This window comes from Trifolium pratense, linkage group LG3 (genome assembly GCF_020283565.1).
Source record: "Trifolium pratense cultivar HEN17-A07 linkage group LG3, ARS_RC_1.1, whole genome shotgun sequence".
NCBI classification, from domain to species: Eukaryota; Viridiplantae; Streptophyta; class Magnoliopsida; order Fabales; family Fabaceae; genus Trifolium; species Trifolium pratense.
This window is the reverse complement of record NC_060061.1, coordinates 35,543,523-35,566,015: the sequence shown is the minus strand read 5'-3', so window position 1 is coordinate 35,566,015 and position 22,493 is coordinate 35,543,523. Positions and strand designations below refer to the sequence as shown.

At 37.1% G+C, this 22,493-nt stretch overlaps 1 protein-coding gene across 1 annotated transcript; it reads left to right on the top strand.

The window, feature by feature from the left end:
- The first annotated feature begins 15 nt into the window (after window positions 1–15).
- Window positions 16–20,822, top strand: LOC123915015. Its single transcript, XM_045966173.1, has 7 exons — window positions 16–105; window positions 451–834; window positions 2,011–2,114; window positions 4,638–5,024; window positions 5,120–5,414; window positions 18,078–18,914; window positions 20,787–20,822. Exons 1-7 carry the CDS (start codon window positions 16–18, stop codon window positions 20,820–20,822), a joined length of 2,133 nt encoding a protein of 710 aa, XP_045822129.1.
- The last annotated feature ends 1,671 nt before the right edge of the window (window positions 20,823–22,493 follow it).

Genomic DNA, 22,493 nt, shown 5'->3' with positions numbered 1-22,493 from the left:
AAGCTGGTAAGAAAGATGCTTAGGTCTTTACATAAGAAGTTTGATATGAAGGTCACAGCTATAGAAGAAGCCAAAGATATCACAGAAATGAAGCTGGATGAACTGGTTGGTTCATTACAAACCTATGAGGTAGCTACAAATGAAAGGATGGATAAGAAAAACAAGAGCATTGCTTTTGTCTCGAATGCCGAGGAAGAAGACCAACAGAGTGACACAGAGTCTGAAAGTAGCATCTTTGATGCAATGGTTCTTCTGGGAAAATAATTTAATAAGGTACTAAAGAGAATGGACAAACGCTCAAAGACAAGTGTAGCTGACACTGGTCGCAACACTTACAGGAATTTCAGAAAACCTATAACAGATGAAAAATCAGCTCCAAATAAATGTGTCAAATGTCATGAATGTGAGGGGTATGGACACATCAGAACTGAATGTGCAACCTTCCTGAAGAAACAGAAGAAGCGGTTAACTGTATCTTGGTCTGATGAGGATTCTGAAGAGGAAGTTGATACTGCAAAGGCTATACATGCACTGACAGGTGTATGCACATCTGACACTGAATCATGCGATGAAGAGCTGACCTTTGATGAACTTGATGAATCATACAGAGAATTGTGTCTGAAAAGTGAAGAAGTTTGCAGGGTCTCAGAAAAGCAAAAAGAAACAATTACTAAATTGCAAACTGAGAGAACTGACAATTTATCAAAAATCTCTGAGTTTGGTGCTAAATGTGAAGAGAATTTGAGAACCATTGAGGAGAAAAAAGCAACTATCATCAGCTTAGAAGCATATAAAGTCAAGCAACTAACAGAGATAGCTCATCTGAATGAAGAGGTAACTGAATTAAACTCTCATCTTGAGAATTTAAAGAAGCATGTTCTTAGGCTATTCAAAGGAACTAATCTAGATGAAATCCTAGAAACATTACCTACTCCTAGTAGAGCCAAAACAGGCATTGGGTATGAATATAAAAATGTTAATAGGATTATGGATTACAACAAAGAAGGGAAATATATGCCTGAGATAAGTAAGCAACCTTCTCAAACAATGCATGGCAAGATGTCACCACACCTGTCTCCTAGACAACAGAGACAAGTGTTACCACACATGGCACCACATCAGCAAAGAAGGTAGAGACCTAGATTTATACCTAAACATAGAAGCAAATACCACTCATGGAGATGTCATCACGGTGGAAGAAAGGGGCACATAAGGCCTTACTGCTACAAATTGTATGGGTATCCAAGTGAATTCTTTCAAGAGTCTGATCCATCCATTACTAAAACAAAGATGGAATGGAAACAAAAGGAGGATACAACCAACATCAAGGAGGGTACAACTGAAAGTAGTGAGAAAAGTCTGATTGCTCACACTTCTCTCAGAGCCTCATCAAAAGAAGATTGGTACTTTGATAGTGGTTGCTCCAGACACATGACTGGTGTTGAAAAGTATTTAAAGGAGGTAAAATCTTATACAACAAGTTTTGTGACATTTGGAGATGGAGCTAAGGGAGAAATTAAGGGTATTGGAAGACTGATTGACAATGGTCTGCCAAAACTTGAAAATGTTCTTCTTGTAAAAGGGCTAACTGCTAATCTAATTAGTATAAGCCAACTATGTGATCAAGGCATGCAAGTCAACTTTACAAAAAATGAATGTCTTGTCAGCAATAATGGAGGAGACATCCTTATGAAGGGTGTTAGATCAAAGGATAATTGCTACTTGTGGGTCCCTCTAGAAGAAGCCAATGTATCTACATGTCTCTTAACTAAAGATGATGAGGTTAAGCTGTGGCACCAAAAATTAGGACACCTTAACCTGAAGAGTATGAAGAGAGTCATATCCGAGGAAGCTATCAGAGGACTACCAAGTCTACAGATACAGGAAGGAAACATCTGTGGTGAATGTCAGATTGGGAAGCAAACCAAGGTGTCGCACCAGAAGTTGCAACACTTGTCCACTTCTAGAGTTCTTGAGTTACTACACATGGATCTGATGGGGCCTATGCAGGTTGAGAGTCTTGGAGGTAAGAAATATGTTTTTGTTGTTGTTGATAACTTCTCTAGATACACTTGGGTCAATTTCATTAGGGAAAAGTCTGAGACTTTTGAAGAGTTCAAAGAGCTTTGCTTACAACTTCAAAAGGAGAAAGATTGTGGTATTGTAAGAATAAGAAGTGACCATGGTAAGGAGTTTGAGAACTCTAAGTTTGCTGAGTTTTGTGCTGCTGAAGGAATAGCTCATGAATTCTCCTCACCAATTACACCTCAACAAAATGGTGTGGTTGAAAGAAAGAACAGAACTTTACAAGAATCTGCTAGAGTTATGTTGCATGCCAAAAACCTTCCTTACAAGTTTTGGGCTGAAGCCATGAATACTGCATGTTACATTCATAATAGAGTAACATTAAGAACAGGTACTGCTACAACATTGTATGAACTATGGAAGAATAGAAAGCCTACTGTAAAATATTTCCATGTGTTTGGATCAAAATGTTACATTTTGGCAGATAGAGAACCTAGGAGAAAATTCGATCCCAAAAGTGATGAGGGGATATTTTTAGGTTACTCCACCAACAGTAGAGCCTACAGAGTTTTTAACTCCAGAACAAGAACTATGATGGAATCAATAAATGTTGTTGTCGATGATGCTGATACGACAAGTGTAGACCCAGCTGAAGAGACAGATGTCATTACACCTGTCGCCGCACCAGATGATGATCAAGCTGAACCTGAATCTGATCAAAATTCTGAATCTGCCACAGAGAATGTGAGACCTAACAAAGGACCATCTACTAGAACCCAGAAGAATCATCCTCAGGATCTTGTCATTGGAAATCCAAATCAAGGAATTACAACAAGAAGATCAAAAGAAGCAATCTCTAACTCATGCTTCATATCTAAGATTGAACCAAAGAATGTTAAAGAAGCCTTGACTGATGAATACTGGATCAATGCTATGCAGGAGGAACTAACTCAGTTCAAAAGAAGTGAGGTATGGGATCTAGTACCTAGACCAGATGGTATAAATGTTATTGGTACAAAGTGGGTCTACAAGAACAAAACTGATGAAAATGGAGATATTACTAGAAATAAAGCCAGACTTGTGGCACAAGGATACACCCAGATAGAAGGAGTAGACTTTGATGAAACTTTTGCTCCAGTTGCTCGTTTGGAGTCCATAAGATTGCTCTTGGATGTGGCATGCATCTTAAAATTCAAGTTATATCAAATGGATGTAAATAGTGCATTCCTAAATGGCTATCTAAATGAAGAGGTATATGTTGAACAACCAAAAGGGTTTGTAGATCCAAGTTTTTCTAATCATGTCTACAAACTAAAGAAAGCTCTCTATGGCTTAAAGCAAGCCCCTAGAGCATGGTATGAAAGATTGACTGAGTTTCTTGTCAGCCATGGATACAAGAAGGGTGGTAATGATAAAACTCTGTTTGTAAGAGAGGAAAAAGGGAAGCTAATGATAGCTCAGATATATGTGGATGATATTGTATTTGGTGGAATGTCAAGACAGATGGTGGAACACTTTGTGCAACAAATGCAATCTGAATTTGAAATGAGTCTTGTAGGGGAACTAACATACTTTTTAGGTCTTCAGGTCAAACAAATGGAAGACACTATATTTATTTCTCAAGAAAAATATGCAAGAAACATTGTAAAGAAGTTTGGAATGGAAGGTGGTAGTCACAAACGGACACCTGCACCTACACATTTGAAGCTTACCAAAGATGAGAAAGGAATTGATGTGGATCAAAGTCTCTACAGAAGTATGATCGGAAGCTTGTTATATCTTACAGCTAGCAGACCTGATATCATGTTTGCAGTAGGAGTTTGTGCTAGATATCAGTCTGAACCCAAGATGAGTCATCTGACTCAAGTAAAGAGAATCTTCAAATATGTCAATGGAACATGTGGCTATGGAATATTATACTCTCATGGTAATAATTCTACCTTAGTTGGCTATTGTGATGCAGATTGGGCAGGAAGTGCTGATGATAGAAAGAGCACTTCTGGTGCATGTTTCTTCTTGGGAAGCAATCTAGTATCTTGGTTTAGTAAGAAGCAAAATAGTGTGTCTCTATCCACAGCTGAGGCAGAATATATAGCAGCTGATAGTAGTTGTTCACAATTATTATGGATGAGACAAATGTTGAAGGAGTACAATGTTGAGCAAGATGTCATGACACTTTACTATGATAATCTGAGTGCTATAAATATTTCTAAAAATCCTATTCAGCATAGTAGGACTAAGCACATTGATATACGACATCACTTTATAAGAGAGCTTGTGGAAGAAAAAATTGTGACACTTGAACACATTGCATCTGAAGAACAGTTGGCAGACATGTTTACAAAGGCTTTGGACGCAAATCAATTTGAAAAATTAAGAGGCAAACTTGGAATTTGCCTTTTTGAAGACAAATAGCAGTTACAACATGTAATGCGTGTAACCACCTCTCATCCGTCTCTCCACTTAAAGTTACACGCCAATCAAGGAAGTTTTAATTCAACTTCCCATAACCTCTATCAACCACAATCATTTCTACTCATCCACTATCTCTCTCACAACCAAGTTCTCTTCAACTTCCTCATCAACATTGTTCTAACTTCTATTTTTTTCAGAAAATTTTATTCAAACATCATGTCTGATTCTGCAAAATCCTCACCAACAAAGAATGATGATGTTCCATCGCAACAACAACTTGTAATCGATACTATTCCTCTCACCACCATACGTCCTACAAGTCCAACAAAGAAGAGAAAATCAACTTCGAAGAAGGATAAATCATCACGAACAAGTACAAATCCTTCCTCTTCTGCTTCAATTAAATCTTCAACGCGTAAAAGCAAGAAAGGAAAGGTTGAATCGAGTAAGGTTTTTACAATGTCTGAACTTCACGTGGATCAACTTCCATCGAGTGGTGTTGCAACGGCTGTCGCCGAGCCTACAGTTGAGAATGTTATTACATCTAGTAAGACTTCTGTCAATATAGGTCTTAAAATACCAAAGTCTGTTGAAACCCTAGGTTTAGAGGACCCTGTTTTGTCTGAAAAATTGGGGAAAAATGTTCCTAACCCCCTACTACTGTTGATGCTAATATTAGTGCTTCCACTAAGACCAATGATGATGTTGCTGCTGAGTCTCTCAAGAAAACAGGTCCTGAGACTCATGCTGCGTCAAGTGTTGTGACACCTGACGCTGAGCCAAATGTTGTGCCAGATGTTACCACATCTTTGGTACCAGAAAATCTTGTGGACTATTCTGAGTCTGATGAGAGTCCCAAACCTAAGTCTGCTGATGAAGAGATTGCTGCTGATAAGGATGTTAATGAAAATCCTGATGTTATTATTGTAAATGAAACAACTGTTAGTGATAAGTCTGTTCCTACAAATTCTGAGGCTAGTGTGGCTAGGAGGACTAGAAGTAGGGCTGGTAAAGGTGTAGAAACTACAAACACACCTGTCCAAACACCCAAACCATCTAGGGCTGGAAAAGGTACTGGTAAATGTTGGAACAAAATTGATTTAAAAATGTTTGCCCCTAAATCTATAAAGGTTTTGATGATAACAAAGTATTAATAAACAATTGGAAGGACTAAAAATTTATTTTAAGTGCGCAGATATAAGCATCATATAAGCTCTGAGTGAAGTTCAGAGGATGTGAATTCAGAAGTTCACAAGCGCTCAGAAGATGTTGGACTTCAGAGGTTACAACGTTCAGAGGATGAAGACTTCAGTACTTCTTGTCTGTCTACGAGCTTCATCAAACTCTGAAGATCTCTTTGAAAGCTGTGAAGATTCTCTTTACTAGTCAACTCTTCTACCAATGAAGAAAAGGACCTTTCAAGTCTGATCAGCTCAGCTATCTCTGTTTTGTCTGTCCTATCTTGAGAACGTGGGTCTTCAGTTTTGTTAGCTGAATAAGGAAAGTCCACTCTGCAGTAGTCAAAGTAACTGAAACTCTTTCTTAGTTTTGGATACAACCAAACTGCATCAAGACAGACTGCTTGAAGACAAAAGGTTATCAACTCCAACGGCTCCTTTGCAACGACTCTTTTCTAGTGGTATATATACTTGAAGGATCAGCTGCAACAAAATAATAATTATCAAGAATTGAACGTGCGCTGAACAAACTCTGAACTCTGTGATATACAAGCTCTGAACCTTTCTCAAGTGTTTTTGCACTTTAGTCAAATACTCTGTACTATTTGTATTTGCTCACCTTAGGTTCATCTAAGAGCATTTGTATATTTTTATATACTTTACCATTACTTGAGGAAACTTAAGCTTGTGTGCTTAAGTGTGTAACTTAAACTTGTGTGTTTAAGTGTGAAGTCTTAAGCTTGTGTGCTTGAGCATAGTTGTGAAGTCTCTTGCTTGTGTGCTTGAGCAGGTGTAATCTTGTGTGATTATAGTGAACTCCCTTGGAAGTGCAAGGGGACTGGACTACTCTCGTTTTGTGAGAGGAACCAGTATAAATTGCTTGTGTGATCTCTCTCTCTATCTCCTTAACTTGTTATTTATTGTGTTACTTTTCCGCTGCTAACGTAGTTGAGTTAAGAACTTGAAAAAGTTTTAACTTAGCTAAAACACAATTCAACCCCCCCCCCCCCCTTCTTGTGTTTTCACACCTTCAATTGGCATCAGAGCACCTGGTCTGTTACTTTCACTTAACAGTGAGACAGTAAAGATCTTGTGAGAACACTATGTCTGGAGGAGATGATAGTAGTACTAGAACTACTGGTGAAGGTGAGGCCAGTGGAGCTGGTGGTGGTCCTAGAAATGCTTTTGGTTATGACTACTTAAGTAATGAATCACATGAACATAGTGGCAACAGAAAAGCCCCTATATTCAATGGTGATGCTTCATTATTTGAGTGGTGGAAAGAGAGACTGTATAGCAATATTACTGCTATTGATCATGAGTTGTGGGATTTGGTTGAGTTGGGAGTAACTTTTGAAAACTTGAATGAACATGGTAGGTTGTCCATGGAGAATAGAAAGTTACTCACACCAGCTAACCTAAAAATCTACACAAAACATCATAGAGTAAAGGACATTGTTGTTGGTGCTATTAGACATGAGGACTATGTCAGAATAGAGAACAAGTCTACTGCTAAATCTATCTTTGATTCTATGTGTGCTACCTATGATGGTAATGAAAAGGTTCAAGAGGCTAAAGCTAGTCTTTTGATAAGACAATATGAACTTTTCACTATGCAACAAGATGAAAACATTGAGACTATGTTTACAAGGTTTCAAATCCTTGTATCTGGTCTTAAAGCTCTTAAGAGAAGTTATTCTACCTATGACCATGTTCAGAAGATTCTGAGAAGTCTTCCTATTGCTTGGAGACCCAAGGTCACTGCAATAGAGGAAGCTCAAAATCTCAAGACTCTGAGTCTTGAAGCTCTGATAAGCAATCTCAGAAGCCATGAGATGGTTCTGGATGCTGACTCAGAAACTAAGAAGAAGTCTAAGTCAGTGGCTTTACAGTCAACTAAGACTACTTCTAAGGCTCTTAAGACTCAGCTTCTTGATATTGAAGAAGAATCTTCTGCTGATGGTCAAGAGGATGAGATGAATGAGGATGAGTTTGCGTTATTCACCAAGTTTCAGCAATGGAACAGATTTAACAAAAGAAATTTCAGAGGAAACAGCTCCAGAAATTTTGTCAGCAAAAAGGATGATCAGAAGAACTGCTTCAACTGTAAGAAGCCAGGACACTTTATTGCTGATTGTCCAGAAATGTCTGCTAAAGACAAAAGCAAAAGATACAGCTCAAAGAAGCAACAATTCAAGAGTAAATTGAGAAAGAGTCTGATGGCTACTTTTGAAGAGCTATCATCTGAGGAAGAAGTTGAGGAAGAAGAAGAAGCAAATCTAGCCCTGATGGCTTCAACTGACTCAGATGTAGACTCAGACGATGAATCAGAATCAGATTCAGAAGTAACTGATGAGGTATTTTCTGACTGTTCTAAATCTCAACTTATAACTGCACTTAACAAGGTCATTGAGAAACATCTCAGAGTGTTAAGTAAACAAAAAGTTTTACAAGAAAACCTTAACACTCTGACTGAACAAGCAGAACATTTTCAAGGTCTATATCAAGAAACTCTGAATAGAGTAAATGATCTTGAAAAGGGTTGTGCTGTGTGTCACAAACCTACTGATGAGCAAGAAATGGCTCTTCAACAGTTTGTGCATCTCAACCTTGGTAAGAGCAAAGCTGCTAATCTTGTTTATAATGTCATGAGACATAGAGGAGAGGGACTTGGCTATGAATATGGTAGAACATATTCAAAGCTAAAGACCTATCCCAAAAAGGTTGGAAAATCTTGGGTTTACTATGTTGTACCTCAGAGTGAAGAAGGAAAGAAATTTGGTACTCTGGAAGATGAGAATAATAATCTGAGAGATTTGGGAAATGACAACTCAGAGGAACCAAGTTCCTCAGGATCTGGGAAGAAAAGCTCAGAAGATAAAACCTATTCAGAACTTGACAGTATCAGTTCAGATGTTCTGAAAGTTTCAAAATCTGAGGCTTCAACTTCTGGAACCAGAGGAACTCCAGTTCATGAGAAAAGTCAACCTAAAGGCTCAGAAGTTTTTAAAAGAAAGTCAAACCTCAAACCTCAGAGGCAACATAGGACTAAGGTTATTTATGATTCTAGAGTCAGTAAGTATAACCAGTCAAATCAATGGACTGGTGATAAATACAAACTCTGGGAGCATAAACAATCCAAGTCCTGGAATAATAACAGAACTCAAACTAAGAAATATTTTCAAAAGAGTTATTATTCCAAACCAAAATCTTTCTCTCACACTCAACAACACAGTAATCATTTGTGGACTAACAAGCGTGGACCCAGAAGATGGGTACCAAAAGCTGAAATTATGTATCATTCAGATTTACCAACTAGGAAAGGATATGTCCTACCTAGAGTTTGGAAACAAGTTCTATGCAAAGGAAGAAGGGCTTATGTCCTTGACCAATGGCTGACAAGTTCTCAAGTGAACAATCAGAACTTGATCAATGAAGAGGAAGAATATTGGGATGACTTTATCATTAACTGTGATAAAGAGTTCCATTGTAGTGATTAAAGTTGTTTCTCATACAGCCTATCACTCAAAGAAGTATCATGAATCATTCATGGTATCTGGATAGTGGGTGTTCAAGGCACATGACTGGTGACAAACAACTGTTTTCCAAGCTAACCATGAAAGAAGGAGGTTCTGTTGGCTTTGGAGGTAATCAGAAAGGAAAGATAATAGGTACAGGTACAGTAGGTAATTCCTCCCTATCTATTAATGATGTTTGGTTAGTTGATGGACTTAAGCATAATCTATTGAGCATAAGTCAATTTTGCGACAATGGTTATGTAGTTGTCTTTAATAAGGAATCATGTACTGTGTCTAAACAATCTGATAACACCATGATTTTCAAAGGTCTGAGAAAGAACAATGTTTATAAAATTAATCTTTCTGATTTGAATGAACAAAAAGTGATGTGTCTTTTGACCTTGAGTGAAGAAAAATGGATCTGGCATAAGAGGTTAGGCCATGCTAACTGGAGGTTAATCTCTAAGCTTAGTAAGCTTGACCTTGTCAGAGGTTTACCTAAAATTAAATATCACTCAAACACACTTTGTGGTTCATGTCAAAAAGGAAAGATTACAAAGTCATCTTTTAAACCTAAGAACATTGTCTCTACCTCAAGACCATTGGAACTTCTTCACATTGATCTTTTTGGACCAGTTAACACTGCTTCAATCAATGGAAAGAAGTATGGATTAGTGATTGTTGATGATTACAGTAGATGGACCTGGGTAAAATTCCTAAGAACAAAAGATGAAGCTTATGATGAGTTTAGCATCTTCTGCAAACAAATTCAAAATGAAAAAGGCTACACTATTTTAAAAGTTAGAAGTGATCATGGTGGAGAATTTGAAAATGAACCTTTTGAAAACTTTTGTGAAAAATTTGGCATTCTGCATGAATTCTCTTCTCCTAGAACTCCTCAACAAAATGGGGTTGTAGAAAGGAAGAATAGAACTCTGCAAGAAATGGCCAGAACCATGATGCATGAAACAAATGTAGCAAAGTTTTTATGGGCAGAAGCTGTAAACACAGCATGTTATGTTCCAAATAGAATCTATATCAGATCTAAGTTGAACAAAACTGCTTATGAATTGTTCAAAGGAAGAAAACCTGATATTTCTTATTTTCATCAGTTTGGATGTACGTGTTACATCTTAAATAACAAAGTCCATCTAAAGAAATTTGATGCTAGAGGTTATAAGGGTATCTTTATAGGATATTCTGAACGCTCAAAAGCATACAGACTATATATTTCTGAAACACACACTGTGGAAGAAAGTATGCATGTCAAATTTGATGACAAAGAGCCTGACCAAGTGTCAGAGCTTGTGGAAGGTTTATCTAGATTTCAGGTATCAGAGGATCAATATTCAGATATTCCAAACTACTCAGAACATCCATTCTCTGAAGTACCTCTGAACACAATAGTTCCTACAGACTCTGAACAACCAAGAACAGAAGCATCTGCTGAACCTGATGTTGATGAGTCTGAAGATGATGAGCCCCCAAGAAATACTTTCAAATACAAGTCATCACATCCAGAGGAACTGATCTTAGGCAACAAGGATAGTCCAAGAAAGACAAGATCTCAACTGAGAAATGAGGAATCATTAGTTGGTCTTATCTCAATGATGGAACCTTCAAAGATTGATGAAGCTCTGAAGGATGATGCTTGGATTGTAGCAATGCAAGAAGAGCTGAATCAATTCCAAAGGAATGATGTATGGACTCTAGTGCCTAAACCTTCACACAAGAACATTATTGGAACAAAATGGGTATTCAGAAACAAGCTGAATGAACAAGGTGAAGTGGTAAGGAACAAGGCTAGATTGGTTGCACAAGGTTATAGTCAACAAGAGGGGATTGACTATACTGAAACCTTTGCACCAGTTGCTAGACTTGAAGCTATCAGGTTACTTCTATCTTATGCTGTTAATCATGGAATAACCTTATATCAAATGGATGTTAAAAGTGCCTTCTTAAATGGTTTTATTTCTGAAGAAGTGTATGTTAAGCAACCTCCTGGTTTTGAAGATGTCTCAAACCCTGAACATGTTTTTAAACTGAAGAAATCACTGTATGGTCTGAAACAAGCTCCAAGAGCTTGGTATGACAGACTCAGTAATTTCCTTCTTGAAAAAGGTTTTGAGAAAGGAAAGGTTGACTGCACACTCTTTAGAAAGACAACCAAAGAAGACATCTTAATCATTCAAATTTATGTTGATGATATTATTTTTGGTTCAACTAATGCTGCTTTGTGCAAGAGTTTTTCTAAGATAATGCAGGATGAATTTGAAATGAGCATGATGGGAGAGTTGAAGTTCTTTCTTGGAATTCAAATCAATCAGAAGAAGGAAGGAACTTATGTTCATCAATCAAAATACACTAAAGAACTTCTGAAGAAATTCAATTTAGATGACTGCAAGATAATGAATACTCCTATGCATCCAACTACCAACATGGGCAAGTCAGATGATGAAGGAAAGGTAGATCAAAAGATCTACAGAGGTATGATTGGTTCTTTACTCTATCTGACAGCCTCTAGACCAGATATTTTATTCAGTGTTTGCTTATGTGCAAGATTCCAGTCAGATCCTAGAGAATCTCATCTTACAGCTGTAAAGAGAATCTTTAGGTATCTGAAAGGAACAACTAATCTTGGACTTCTCTATAAGAAATCCAATGATTATGTGCTAAATGGATTCTGTGATGCTGACTATGCTGGAGATAAAATTGAAAGAAAATCCACAAGTGGCAATTGTCAATTTGTTGGTGAAAACCTTATCTCCTGGGCTAGTAAGAGACAAACTACTATAGCTTTGTCTACAGCAGAAGCAGAATACATTTCAGCAGCTAAGTGTTGCACACAACTACTCTGGCTAAAATACCAGTTAGAAGATTATCAGGTAAGCAGTAACAATATTCCTTTATATTGTGATAATACTGCAGCCATTCATTTATCTAAAAATCCTATCCTACACTCTAGAGCCAAACATATTGAAATTAAACACCATTTTATCAGAGATTATGTTCAGAGAGGCATTATAGATATTCAGTTTGTTGATACTGAAAATCAATGGGCTGATATATTTACTAAAGCCTTATCTGTTGAAAGATTTGATTTTATAAAGAAACATCTGAACATGTTTTCAATCTCTGAATGAAAATTTTTTTTGGCAATTAAAGTGTAAGAAGTTATGTATATCAGAACTTATGATTCAGAACATCTGAAACACAAGCTCTGAAGTACTTGACTCTGATAGAGAATTTTAAATAACTCAGAGGCTCTGAATTATTTTAGTGGGAAACGTTCAGTATTCACTGCTGAACAGTTGTCCATTAAAATAGCAGTTACCGAGTAAATTTTCTGCACGTGGTCTACGTGTGTCAGGTAGTGGGTGGTTAATGATGATTTTTGGTATTCAACTTTTTGTCAATTAGCGTAACTTCCCAAATTTGCTATTTTCGTGTTAACTGTACTCATTTAAATAAACTTACACAATACACTTGCACACTATTCACTTTCACAACCTACACTTTCATATTCTCTCTAAACCTCCAACACAATTTCTTTCTCTCTCGTTAGTCTTCCAAACCTTACCCTAATCTCCAACAATGGCTGGTGCTTCGTCTTCTTCTTCAAAAAGGATTCCACCGTTCATATTCAAGAATCTTCAGATTGTTGGGAATGAGATGGAATTCCCAGAATCTGAACTTACTTTTCTTTCAGAGAAGATGGTTGATTTCGATGGTCTACAAGCGAATGGGTTTGATGTTAAAAAGTACTTTATCGCCCAGGGATGGGATAAGTACTTCGACATGCTTAATGGTCCCATTTATCCAGATTTGTTGAAGAAATTCTGGATGAAAGCAAAGGTGTTTGATAAACATGAAGCTAAGAAGGAAGAGCTTGCTGCAATAGAAAGAGATCCTAGTCTGAAAGGTAAAACTAGGAAGGAAATGGGTTTGCTGGATTATACAGGTGTACAGATTAGGTCAAATATCTGTGGGATGAACATGGCAATCTCGCCTATTCATTTCAATGCTCTTCTTGGTCTACCTAACTCTGGGATAGAGTTAGATGTGTTTGAAAAGGATACAAGATACAGGGATGATCTTCTGCATCTCATTTGCACAGATTTCTCTTTAAAAGGGAAAGTAAAGGGTCTGACTGATGAATGTAGAGTTCTTTTCAAGATCATCCTAGCAGCTATCAGTCCAAGGGTTGGTGGGACTGATACTATCTCCTGGACTCATCGTCATCTGCTGTATTTTCTTCTGACTGAAAAGAAGGTTAATCTTGGAGATTACTTTTTTGAACGTTTTTGTGAAGCCATTTTTGCAAGTAAATCTCAGAGGAAAACTACTATAGTTTATCCTAGGCTGTTGTCTGACCTTCTGCATCAAGGTCATGTTGTTCAGAACTTGAGGAAATTCCACCCTGAATTGGTTGAGAAGAGGTTCTATCCAGAAATTCTGAACGCTAACTTTCTGTCCAAGATGCGTTTGATTGCATCTAAGCCTGTTGCTCCCCCACAAGAGTTCACTGTTAGGCTTGAGGATCGTCTGTATGTCGCAGGCTATCCACTTATATCTGAAGCTGATGCTGAGCATGTAATTCAAGGCTACTTGGAAGTGCTCAGACAAGAAGGTTTTGTTGTTGATAGGAGTATGATTCCTCCTGCTCCTGTCAATCTGTATAACCCTAAGAGGAAACCAAAGAGAAAAGCTGATTCTCAGGATGAGCAAGTTAAGCCAGATCTTCTTGCTCAGAAGAAGGTTAAGGTTGAGCAATCTATGGCTGAACAGAGAACTAAGAGGAAGCATGAAGAAACTGCAAACAAGGCTGCTGAGGGAGCTTCTAAAAAGCCTATTGTTATTGAGGAAGATAGTTCAGACAGTTCATCTGAAGGATCTACGTCAGAAGATGAGACTGAATCTGATGAGGAGACTCTTGCTGCTCGTTTGAGGAAAAGGCCTGCTCCTATTTCCAAAGATAAAGGTAAATCTTCTAAGTATGTCTTTAATGAAAATGAGATTGGATTAGGTTACACCAAACCACTCAAAACCATCTTACCAACCTCTGATATTTCAACCTCTGATAACCCCCTATCTGAACTTGAAAAACATCTGAGCCCTGACCCTCTTAATAATCACCCTTTTTCTCATGAAACTCAACACAAATCTAGCTCACCTCCAAAACCTACATCACCTCAACCTGAACCTCAACCTGACATTCCACCATCTGAACCTCAACCAGATATTCCTGTCACTAAACCAACCTCTCCCACAAAACAATCCTCTCCACCTCCTGAACCAACCCCTGCACACAAATCTCCTGAACCAACCCCTGAACAAATTGCTCCTAAACCAACTCCTGAACATAAATCTCCTGAACCATCTCCTGAACATGTTCACCCTGAATCCACTTCTGACATCTCATCATCTGAACCAACCCCTGAACCCCATCCTAACCCAAGTGCTGAACATGCTTCTCCTGAGCGTATTCACACTTGTGCTCCCAAGCCTTCAGAGGTAGAAGTTGTGATTATTGACAACCCTACTCCTGAAATACCTACTCTCTCTACCATTCCCAATCCTTCACCCTCATCATCCAACACTTTTAGTAATCTATCCACTCAATTTCATGAAGACTTGCTTAGATTATCTACAATAAAGGACAGGTTCTTAGTTTGTCCTTCTGATGTGGATCTCGAAGTATCAAGCATTAAGGCAAGGATTTGCAATGCTTTGGATGTTGCTGCTGCAAAGGTTAAGGCTGTTATTGGTAAGCGGGATCTGGAAGGTATAAGCCTCATGAGGGACAGTCTGGCTAGGGCTGAGTTGAAAAGGTTAACGCCATTCAATCATGAAGAGCATGAGCGTGCTAAGCTTGTTGCTATAGCTGCTGCTGTGAGGCGTATGTCTGAATTCAAAGATTGCTGGGTTGATTCTACTCTTCTGCAACGTCTTGAGGATCAAAGGATTGAGACTGCACGTCTGGAAGAAGCTGCTGCTAGAGTTGCTGAGTTAGCAAATGAGGTACATAATGAAGATACCACAGAAGAGGATGTACTGGATGTGCTTGCCTCTCAGGATCAAGAGGATGTGCTGATGATAGACTATCCAGAGGAAAGTGAACCCTCTGATAAAGGCAAGGCACCTTTGATTGAAGAACCAGAACCTGTGATTGAAGATCAAGCTCCTGCTATGGCAGATCAGTTGCAGATTTTTCAAGAAGCCCTGAGGGAACAGCAAGAAGGTCTAGAACGTCAAAGAGTTGCTCAAGAGACATTGGAAACCAAGGTGGATGGTTTAGTTTCCAATGTGGGATCTTTGAATGATAAATTTGACCAACTCTTAGCCTTTCTTAAGAAACCCTAGGATTCTATGCACATTTTCTTCATATTTTTATGTTTTGCTTGCTTATTTTGTCATGCTTATTTCCTTGTTTACCTTCTGAACACTTTTTCTGGTTTATCTATTTCAAGATTTTGTTTATGTTTTGATTGATTACTTATTTTATGTCCACTTGATATCTATATTTTCTTGATAAATAAGAACACAAGAACACAAGATGCTTTTAAAAACGAAAATTTTTATTAATGATCTGATAATGTAGAGTACATTGGTAAAAAGAAAAAGAAAAAGACAACCTAATCCTAATCAGATGGATAAAACTCAGAAGAAATCTCTGATTTCTCCTCAGCATCCTCTGATGATATTTCAATGGGATCTGGGTTTTGCACTTGTTCTTCTTCTTCTTGTTCCTCTTCTGGAACATAGCTAGCCAAGAACTCCACATAGTCAGCATCATCTTCATTCTCTTCAGCTTCAGAGTCTGATGAGATGATTATTATCTCAGCATCTTGTGGTTTCTTGTTATCTTTTTTCTTCTTCTCATCGTCTTCGCGTTTTTCGTCTTCTTTCCTTCTCTTAAAATCTGCGATGCGTAAACTGAATCTTTTCATTATTCCAACCTTCTCTTGCTTCACTTGTTTCTTCTTGTTTTTACGTGAAGCAGGCATGTTAACTTGTTCCTTTTTATAAACCCTTGAGCGCGTTGGTTTTTGTTTTTGAAATTAATTCACCTTTGTAACAACCACTCTTTCTTCTTTGACTGTCTTGGTTTTATAACTTTGTTTTACTTTTTGATAATGACAAAAGGGGGAGTAGTTACGCATTAATTGATATGTTCCAAAACTGAAACCACGCCTTTTATCTCGCTTTTATCTGTTAAATTAAAAGTTGTTTCTTTTAAGTTGTCTTACGTATTTCAATGCGGAGACTAAGTTAGTTGAAACTGAAATAAATTTCATAAGTAAGGATAAGTTAAGAGTGCAATCTTAACTTAGCCTTATGAGACTTAGGGGGAGAGCTTGCAAACCTCTCACTCTGAAGAAAGATATGAAATTTGTTTTATTTCAAAACATCTTAATCTTATACTAAATTAAAATATCATGGATAAAACATAAAGTTCAGACTTTATGGAGTATCAATCTTAGGGGGAGCTTGCAAACCTCATAAACCTAAGAGAAACATGATAAGTTAATTTAACAACAATTGTCAATTAATACTTATGTTTGTCATCATCAAAAAGGGGGAGATTGTTGGAACAAAATTGATTTAAAAATGTTTGCCCCTAAATCTATAAAGGTTTTGATGATAACAAAGTATTAATAAACAATTGGAAGGACTAAAAATTTATTTTAAGTGCGCAGATATAAGCATCATATAAGCTCTGAGTGAAGTTCAGAGGATGTGAATTCAGAAGTTCACAAGCGCTCAGAAGATGTTGGACTTCAGAGGTTACAACGTTCAGAGGATGAAGACTTCAGTACTTCTTGTCTGTCTACGAGCTTCATCAAACTCTGAAGATCTCTTTGAAAGCTGTGAAGATTCTCTTTACTAGTCAACTCTTCTACCAATGAAGAAAAGGACCTTTCAAGTCTGATCAGCTCAGCTATCTCTGTTTTGTCTGTCCTATCTTGAGAACGTGGGTCTTCAGTTTTGTTAGCTGAATAAGGAAAGTCCACTCTGCAGTAGTCAAAGTAACTGAAACTCTTTCTTAGTTTTGGATACAACCAAACTGCATCAAGACAGACTGCTTGAAGACAAAAGGTTATCAACTCCAACGGCTCCTTTGCAACGACTCTTTTCTAGTGGTATATATACTTGAAGGATCAGCTGCAACAAAATAATAATTATCAAGAATTGAACGTGCGCTGAACAAACTCTGAACTCTGTGATATACAAGCTCTGAACCTTTCTCAAGTGTTTTTGCACTTTAGTCAAATACTCTGTACTATTTGTATTTGCTCACCTTAGGTTCATCTAAGAGCATTTGTATATTTTTATATACTTTACCATTACTTGAGGAAACTTAAGCTTGTGTGCTTAAGTGTGTAACTTAAACTTGTGTGTTTAAGTGTGAAGTCTTAAGCTTGTGTGCTTGAGCATAGTTGTGAAGTCTCTTGCTTGTGTGCTTGAGCAGGTGTAATCTTGTGTGATTATAGTGAACTCCCTTGGAAGTGCAAGGGGACTGGACTACTCTCGTTTTGTGAGAGGAACCAGTATAAATTGCTTGTGTGATCTCTCTCTCTATCTCCTTAACTTGTTATTTATTGTGTTACTTTTCCGCTGCTAACGTAGTTGAGTTAAGAACTTGAAAAAGTTTTAACTTAGCTAAAACACAATTCAACCCCCCCCCTTCTTGTGTTTTCACACCTTCAGTAAAAAGCCCCTATATGGACCTCCAAAACCTGTGAGTAAGGTGGTTCCTAGAACTGAGGAGAAAGGAAAAGCTAAGAAAAGGAAAGCTCCACCAACTAGTGACTCTGAGTTTGAGCCAGAGACAGATGTTGCTGCATCTGGCAGCACATCTAGGAAGAGTATAGGAAGAAAGAAAGTTCCTCAGTCTGTCCCCTATGCTCCTTTGGATAATGTGTCATTCCATCTGGAGAATGGGTCTGCTAGATGGAAGTTTGTGTATCACAGGAGGTTGGCTCTAGAAAGGAATCTAAAAGAAGATATCCTTGAATGCCAAAGTATTGTTGAAGCTATTGAATATGCAGGTTTGATGAAGACTGGCTGTGATTTGGACAAGTGCTATGACAGACTTGTCAAAGAATTCTTGATTAATGTGGTTGACAATTGTAATGATCCAGCAAGTCCTGAATATAGGCAAGTATTTGTTCGTGGGAAGTGTGTCAAATTCTCACCAACAGTGATTAACCAATATCTGCAAAGAAATTCTGAAGAGGTGGCTGATCTAAAGGTCACAGATAATGAGGTCTGCAAGGTCCTCACAGGTGGCAGGATAAAGGTTTGGCCTAGCAAAGCTAAGTTGGCTGCAACTGCTCTCTCTCCATTCTATGATATTTTAAATAGGATTGCTGCACACAATTGGGTGCCTACAACCCACTCAGGTGATGTAGCCAGAGGTTTAAGAAAATTCATTTATGTTGTGGGTACTAAAGCAAAGTTTGATTATGGGTCATATTTCTTTCATGAAACATTAAGCCATGATATGACCTATGCTGTTGAGAAGCCAGTAGCCCTTCCCACTCTGTTATGTAATATCATCCTTGAGCAGCATCCAGATATTCTGAGGACTACTGATAGTCCTTGTAAAAGGAAAGGATTGCTGACCATTGAGAAAAGACTGCTTGAAGGGACAAATGTTGCAGCAGGTGTTGGCTCATCTGTCCAAGCTGGGGTACTCTCTAGGAAGCAGATGATTGCTGACTTGACTGAGGCTAGTAGAGCAGTTGAGGCCAGAAAATTGAAGATAGATCGTGTGATTGAGGCCCTCAAGGCTGAGGAAGCTGCTGAGATTGCTGAGGGTGAGCCTGATGGACAAGAAGGTGTGGAAACTAGTGGCTCTGATGATGACACTGAGGATATGATGGAGGACTCTGATGAAAGTTCTTCTATCTGATTTCTGATGTTTTTCTTATGCTTTTCTGATGTACTTTTGGAATTTCTCTTTTGTTACTGTTGTGGGCTTGGCCCTGGATTTCTAGCACATGTGTGTGCATTATGGTCTGTAATATGTGCACTCTGATATTTCTCTTGTCTGCTACTCTATGTTTTCCTATGCATGGTGTTTGTCAAAATTATGGCTAAAAAGGGGGAGTAGTGTGTGTGTGTGACAAGTGTGTGGACAGATGTTCTTACATCTGGTGACTATTTCTGCGCTAATGACTATGCTCGTATTGAGGGGGAGTGTGAGTAATATGCATGTGTTGAGGGGGAGTAGTGAATATTCTTTATGCATGAATTCAGGGGGAGTGTGAGTGATAATATCTCTCGATCGCCTGAATGTGTTTGATGACAAGTGTTGTGCCAAATGTGATGGCACCTGACTAATAAGTCCACTATCAACTGTGACTGAGAATTTATTTTTCTCAGATGTTTATGGGAATTTATTTTTCCCTGATGTTCTTATGATGAATGGATGCGCTTTAACTATTAGGAGTTTATTTCTCCTATTTCTTTGCATCTACTATGGGAGTTTATTTCTCCCATGTGTTGTTCCTTGAGGCTAGTTGTGGTTTTATTCCGCTGTTGCATTGCCTCTGATGCTACTTAATTCTTTTGGAAGTAGTTTTATTATGTGTTACTTTCTTTCCTAGTTGTGTGATCATGTTGACTCGAAGGAAAGGTAATACTGTATCTCTCTATATACTGGTCTAATATTGTTTTAGCCAAAATTTGCCAAAGGGGGAGATTGTTGGGTTTTTGTATGTTGGCTACATTTTGCAAAAACATATTTTAGCCAAGTGTTGAGACATATGTGCCTACACCAAGTGTTGTGACAAATGTGGGTACACTTTGGAACAACACCTGTCTGTCTGACTGTGCGCGCCAGCTAGCGGGTTTTAATTTCTACTCAATCTTTTGAAGATTTGATTGAAGAATTGTTTCAAGGTTTCTTACAGAGGAAGGCGCACGTGTTTAATGTGTTTCAGGAGGCAGCCAAACCCTAGTTATATTTTCTAAAGGAATTATATTTTTGGAAAATATATTTTTGTGTTTCAAAATAGAACTATTATTTTCAAAAATATATCAGCTGCTGCCGCAATTCTAGAAGCCCTAATTGTGTCTTGAAGCCCAAGTCGTTCTACTACTATAAATACGAAGGCAAGCATATGGTTTCAAGTATCTAAAATCGTGTTCTTACAAAACGTGTGTTTTAGGGATTTTAGAGTGTTAATTGTGAGCCTTTCTTGTATCTCATTGATGCAAGCTTAGGACCTGAGTGTTATTGAGTTGTAAGTGTGAACTTCTCCTAAGCTTTGAAGTACGGAGATTATTCTATTGTGTTGTGTGATTTGCTCGCAAGCTTTTAAGCAAGAGTGAATCCTAGTTTCTTAGGAGTGTGTCTCCACCTGTTGTAATCGTTGAAGTTTATAACAACGCTGAGTGTGTTGTTAAGGTGGGAATTGGGATGGGGTCTCATATCTAGGAGTTCCTAGGTAGAAGTGTCATTGGGTAGTGATTAAGTGAGAAGTTGTAAACGGGTGAGTTTAGCTTCGAAGTAATACTGCTGATAGTGGACTTCATTCCTGGATTGGTATCCCCCAGAGTAGGCTGTTAGGCTGAACTGGGTTAACAACTCTTGTGTGTTATTTACTTTATTGTTTTATGTTCTGTGCTCTGTTTATAGACAAGTGTTGGTGCACCTTTAGCAACATCTGTCTAATACAGACAAGTGTTGATACACCTTGATCAACACCTGTCCACTGTGTGGCAGGAATTTCAAACAAAATTCAATCGAGGGAAGAACTCTTTTTTTTTGCCCCACATACTCGCCGGATGTGATTAGTCAGTCACCGTTAAACTAACGAAGATGAGTTTTGTGTCGTAAATATAACATAATAACAAAAAAATTACATGAACAATGTAACAAAAAATAATCTCTATAAATAAATAGATTCATTTTTATTATTTACTGTTTTTCGGCCCCCGGTGTGATAAGTTTCTGGATCCGTTCCTGTTCGTAGTTGTTAAAAAAATAGCTAAAAAGAAAAATAAGGGCACACTAATTAAGGGCACACATGTTAGATACAACTTCAAATAGTAATTATTTGAAGAGGGCAAGTAACACACTCATTCTAAACACACTTTTTATTGGTTAAAATTTATTAGGGTCCCACAAAATTTATATGTGAACCACATTTTTTATGAGCTCGTATGAATTTTAACCGATAAAAATGAGTGCGTTAAAATGTGTATGTTAAAAAGTGTGTTATTAACACTATTCATTATATTTTAAAATAACAATTTTTTACTTTTAAAAAATAAGATGTACAATTTATAATACAAACTTTTTATTTTTAGTACACTAATTCTAAAAAAACAATTCTTTTTAAGTGCAAAATTGGAAAGATTGCACACTAAAATCTACTCTCTCTCCATTCCATAATGAGTGAACACGTTAACTGATTCACGCATGACAACGTATAACTTTGACGATTAATATTTTTAATTGTATAATAATAAATATTATATATTTTGAAAATGTTCATCGAGACAAATCCAACATCTTATATGCTAATATTTATTTTTATTTATTAGTAGAAAAATATGGTTAAAACAAGATATATATGAATAATGCATATAGTCAAAATGAATCACTCATTATCATTGTGAAATAGATGGAGTAACTTAAACAAAAAAAAAAAAAAAATTCTTTCGAAGTGTTGCTACTACTTCTGTCCTTTTTTTTTCTTCTTCTTTAAATTTTTGATATATGATGTACAACCTTTTTTAATCTAATTTTGTGCTTAACGATAAGGATGTTATAATTTTACCGTTTATGCAATTTATATAATCTCTTATCTCTTATATTATAATATAAAATTGTATTAGTATATACAAGCAAACCCTAAATTTAATTTGTTTTCCCTCCACTTTTATCTTGTAATTTTTATTAAGAAATAGTACAATTTTGTCTTGATTAAGATTTGAACCCACAACCCTTCAGTGCAAGGCAATATTTTCAATCACTATGGCAAATATACCAATTGTGATTAAAATTATGTGCAATAATTGATAAGCATTTTCATAGAAAAGATTTCATACAGCAATTAAACACTATCAAATTACATTGCACAGTTTAAACAATTAAAAACCGATAATTATAAATCTAGCAAATCATCAAATCATATATTTTCTAAGTGTTTTAATTTTCGAAAAAATTTACATTTTTTTATCCTAATTCAATATTTTTTACTAATTAACTAAACATGTTAACCATTTTCTTTGTGTTTTTTTTACGGAAAGAAAAAAATCATTGGACTTAAAAGTTACTTTTTTTTTTTTTAACTAAACATGCTAAGAAAAATATACTTTTTGGCTTAATTAGTCTATT

Coding starts and splice junctions, on each gene's coding strand:
- LOC123915015 (XM_045966173.1), top strand. CDS start 16: ATGCTTAGGTCTTTACATAAGAAGTTTGATATGAAGGTCACAGCTATA. Junction 835..2,010: donor TAGCTCATCTGAATGAAGAG/GTAACTGAATTA, acceptor GGGCCTATGCAG/GTTGAGAGTCTTGGAGGTAA. Junction 18,915..20,786: donor GAAAATTGAAGATAGATCGT/GTGATTGAGGCC, acceptor CTCTGTTTATAG/ACAAGTGTTGGTGCACCTTT.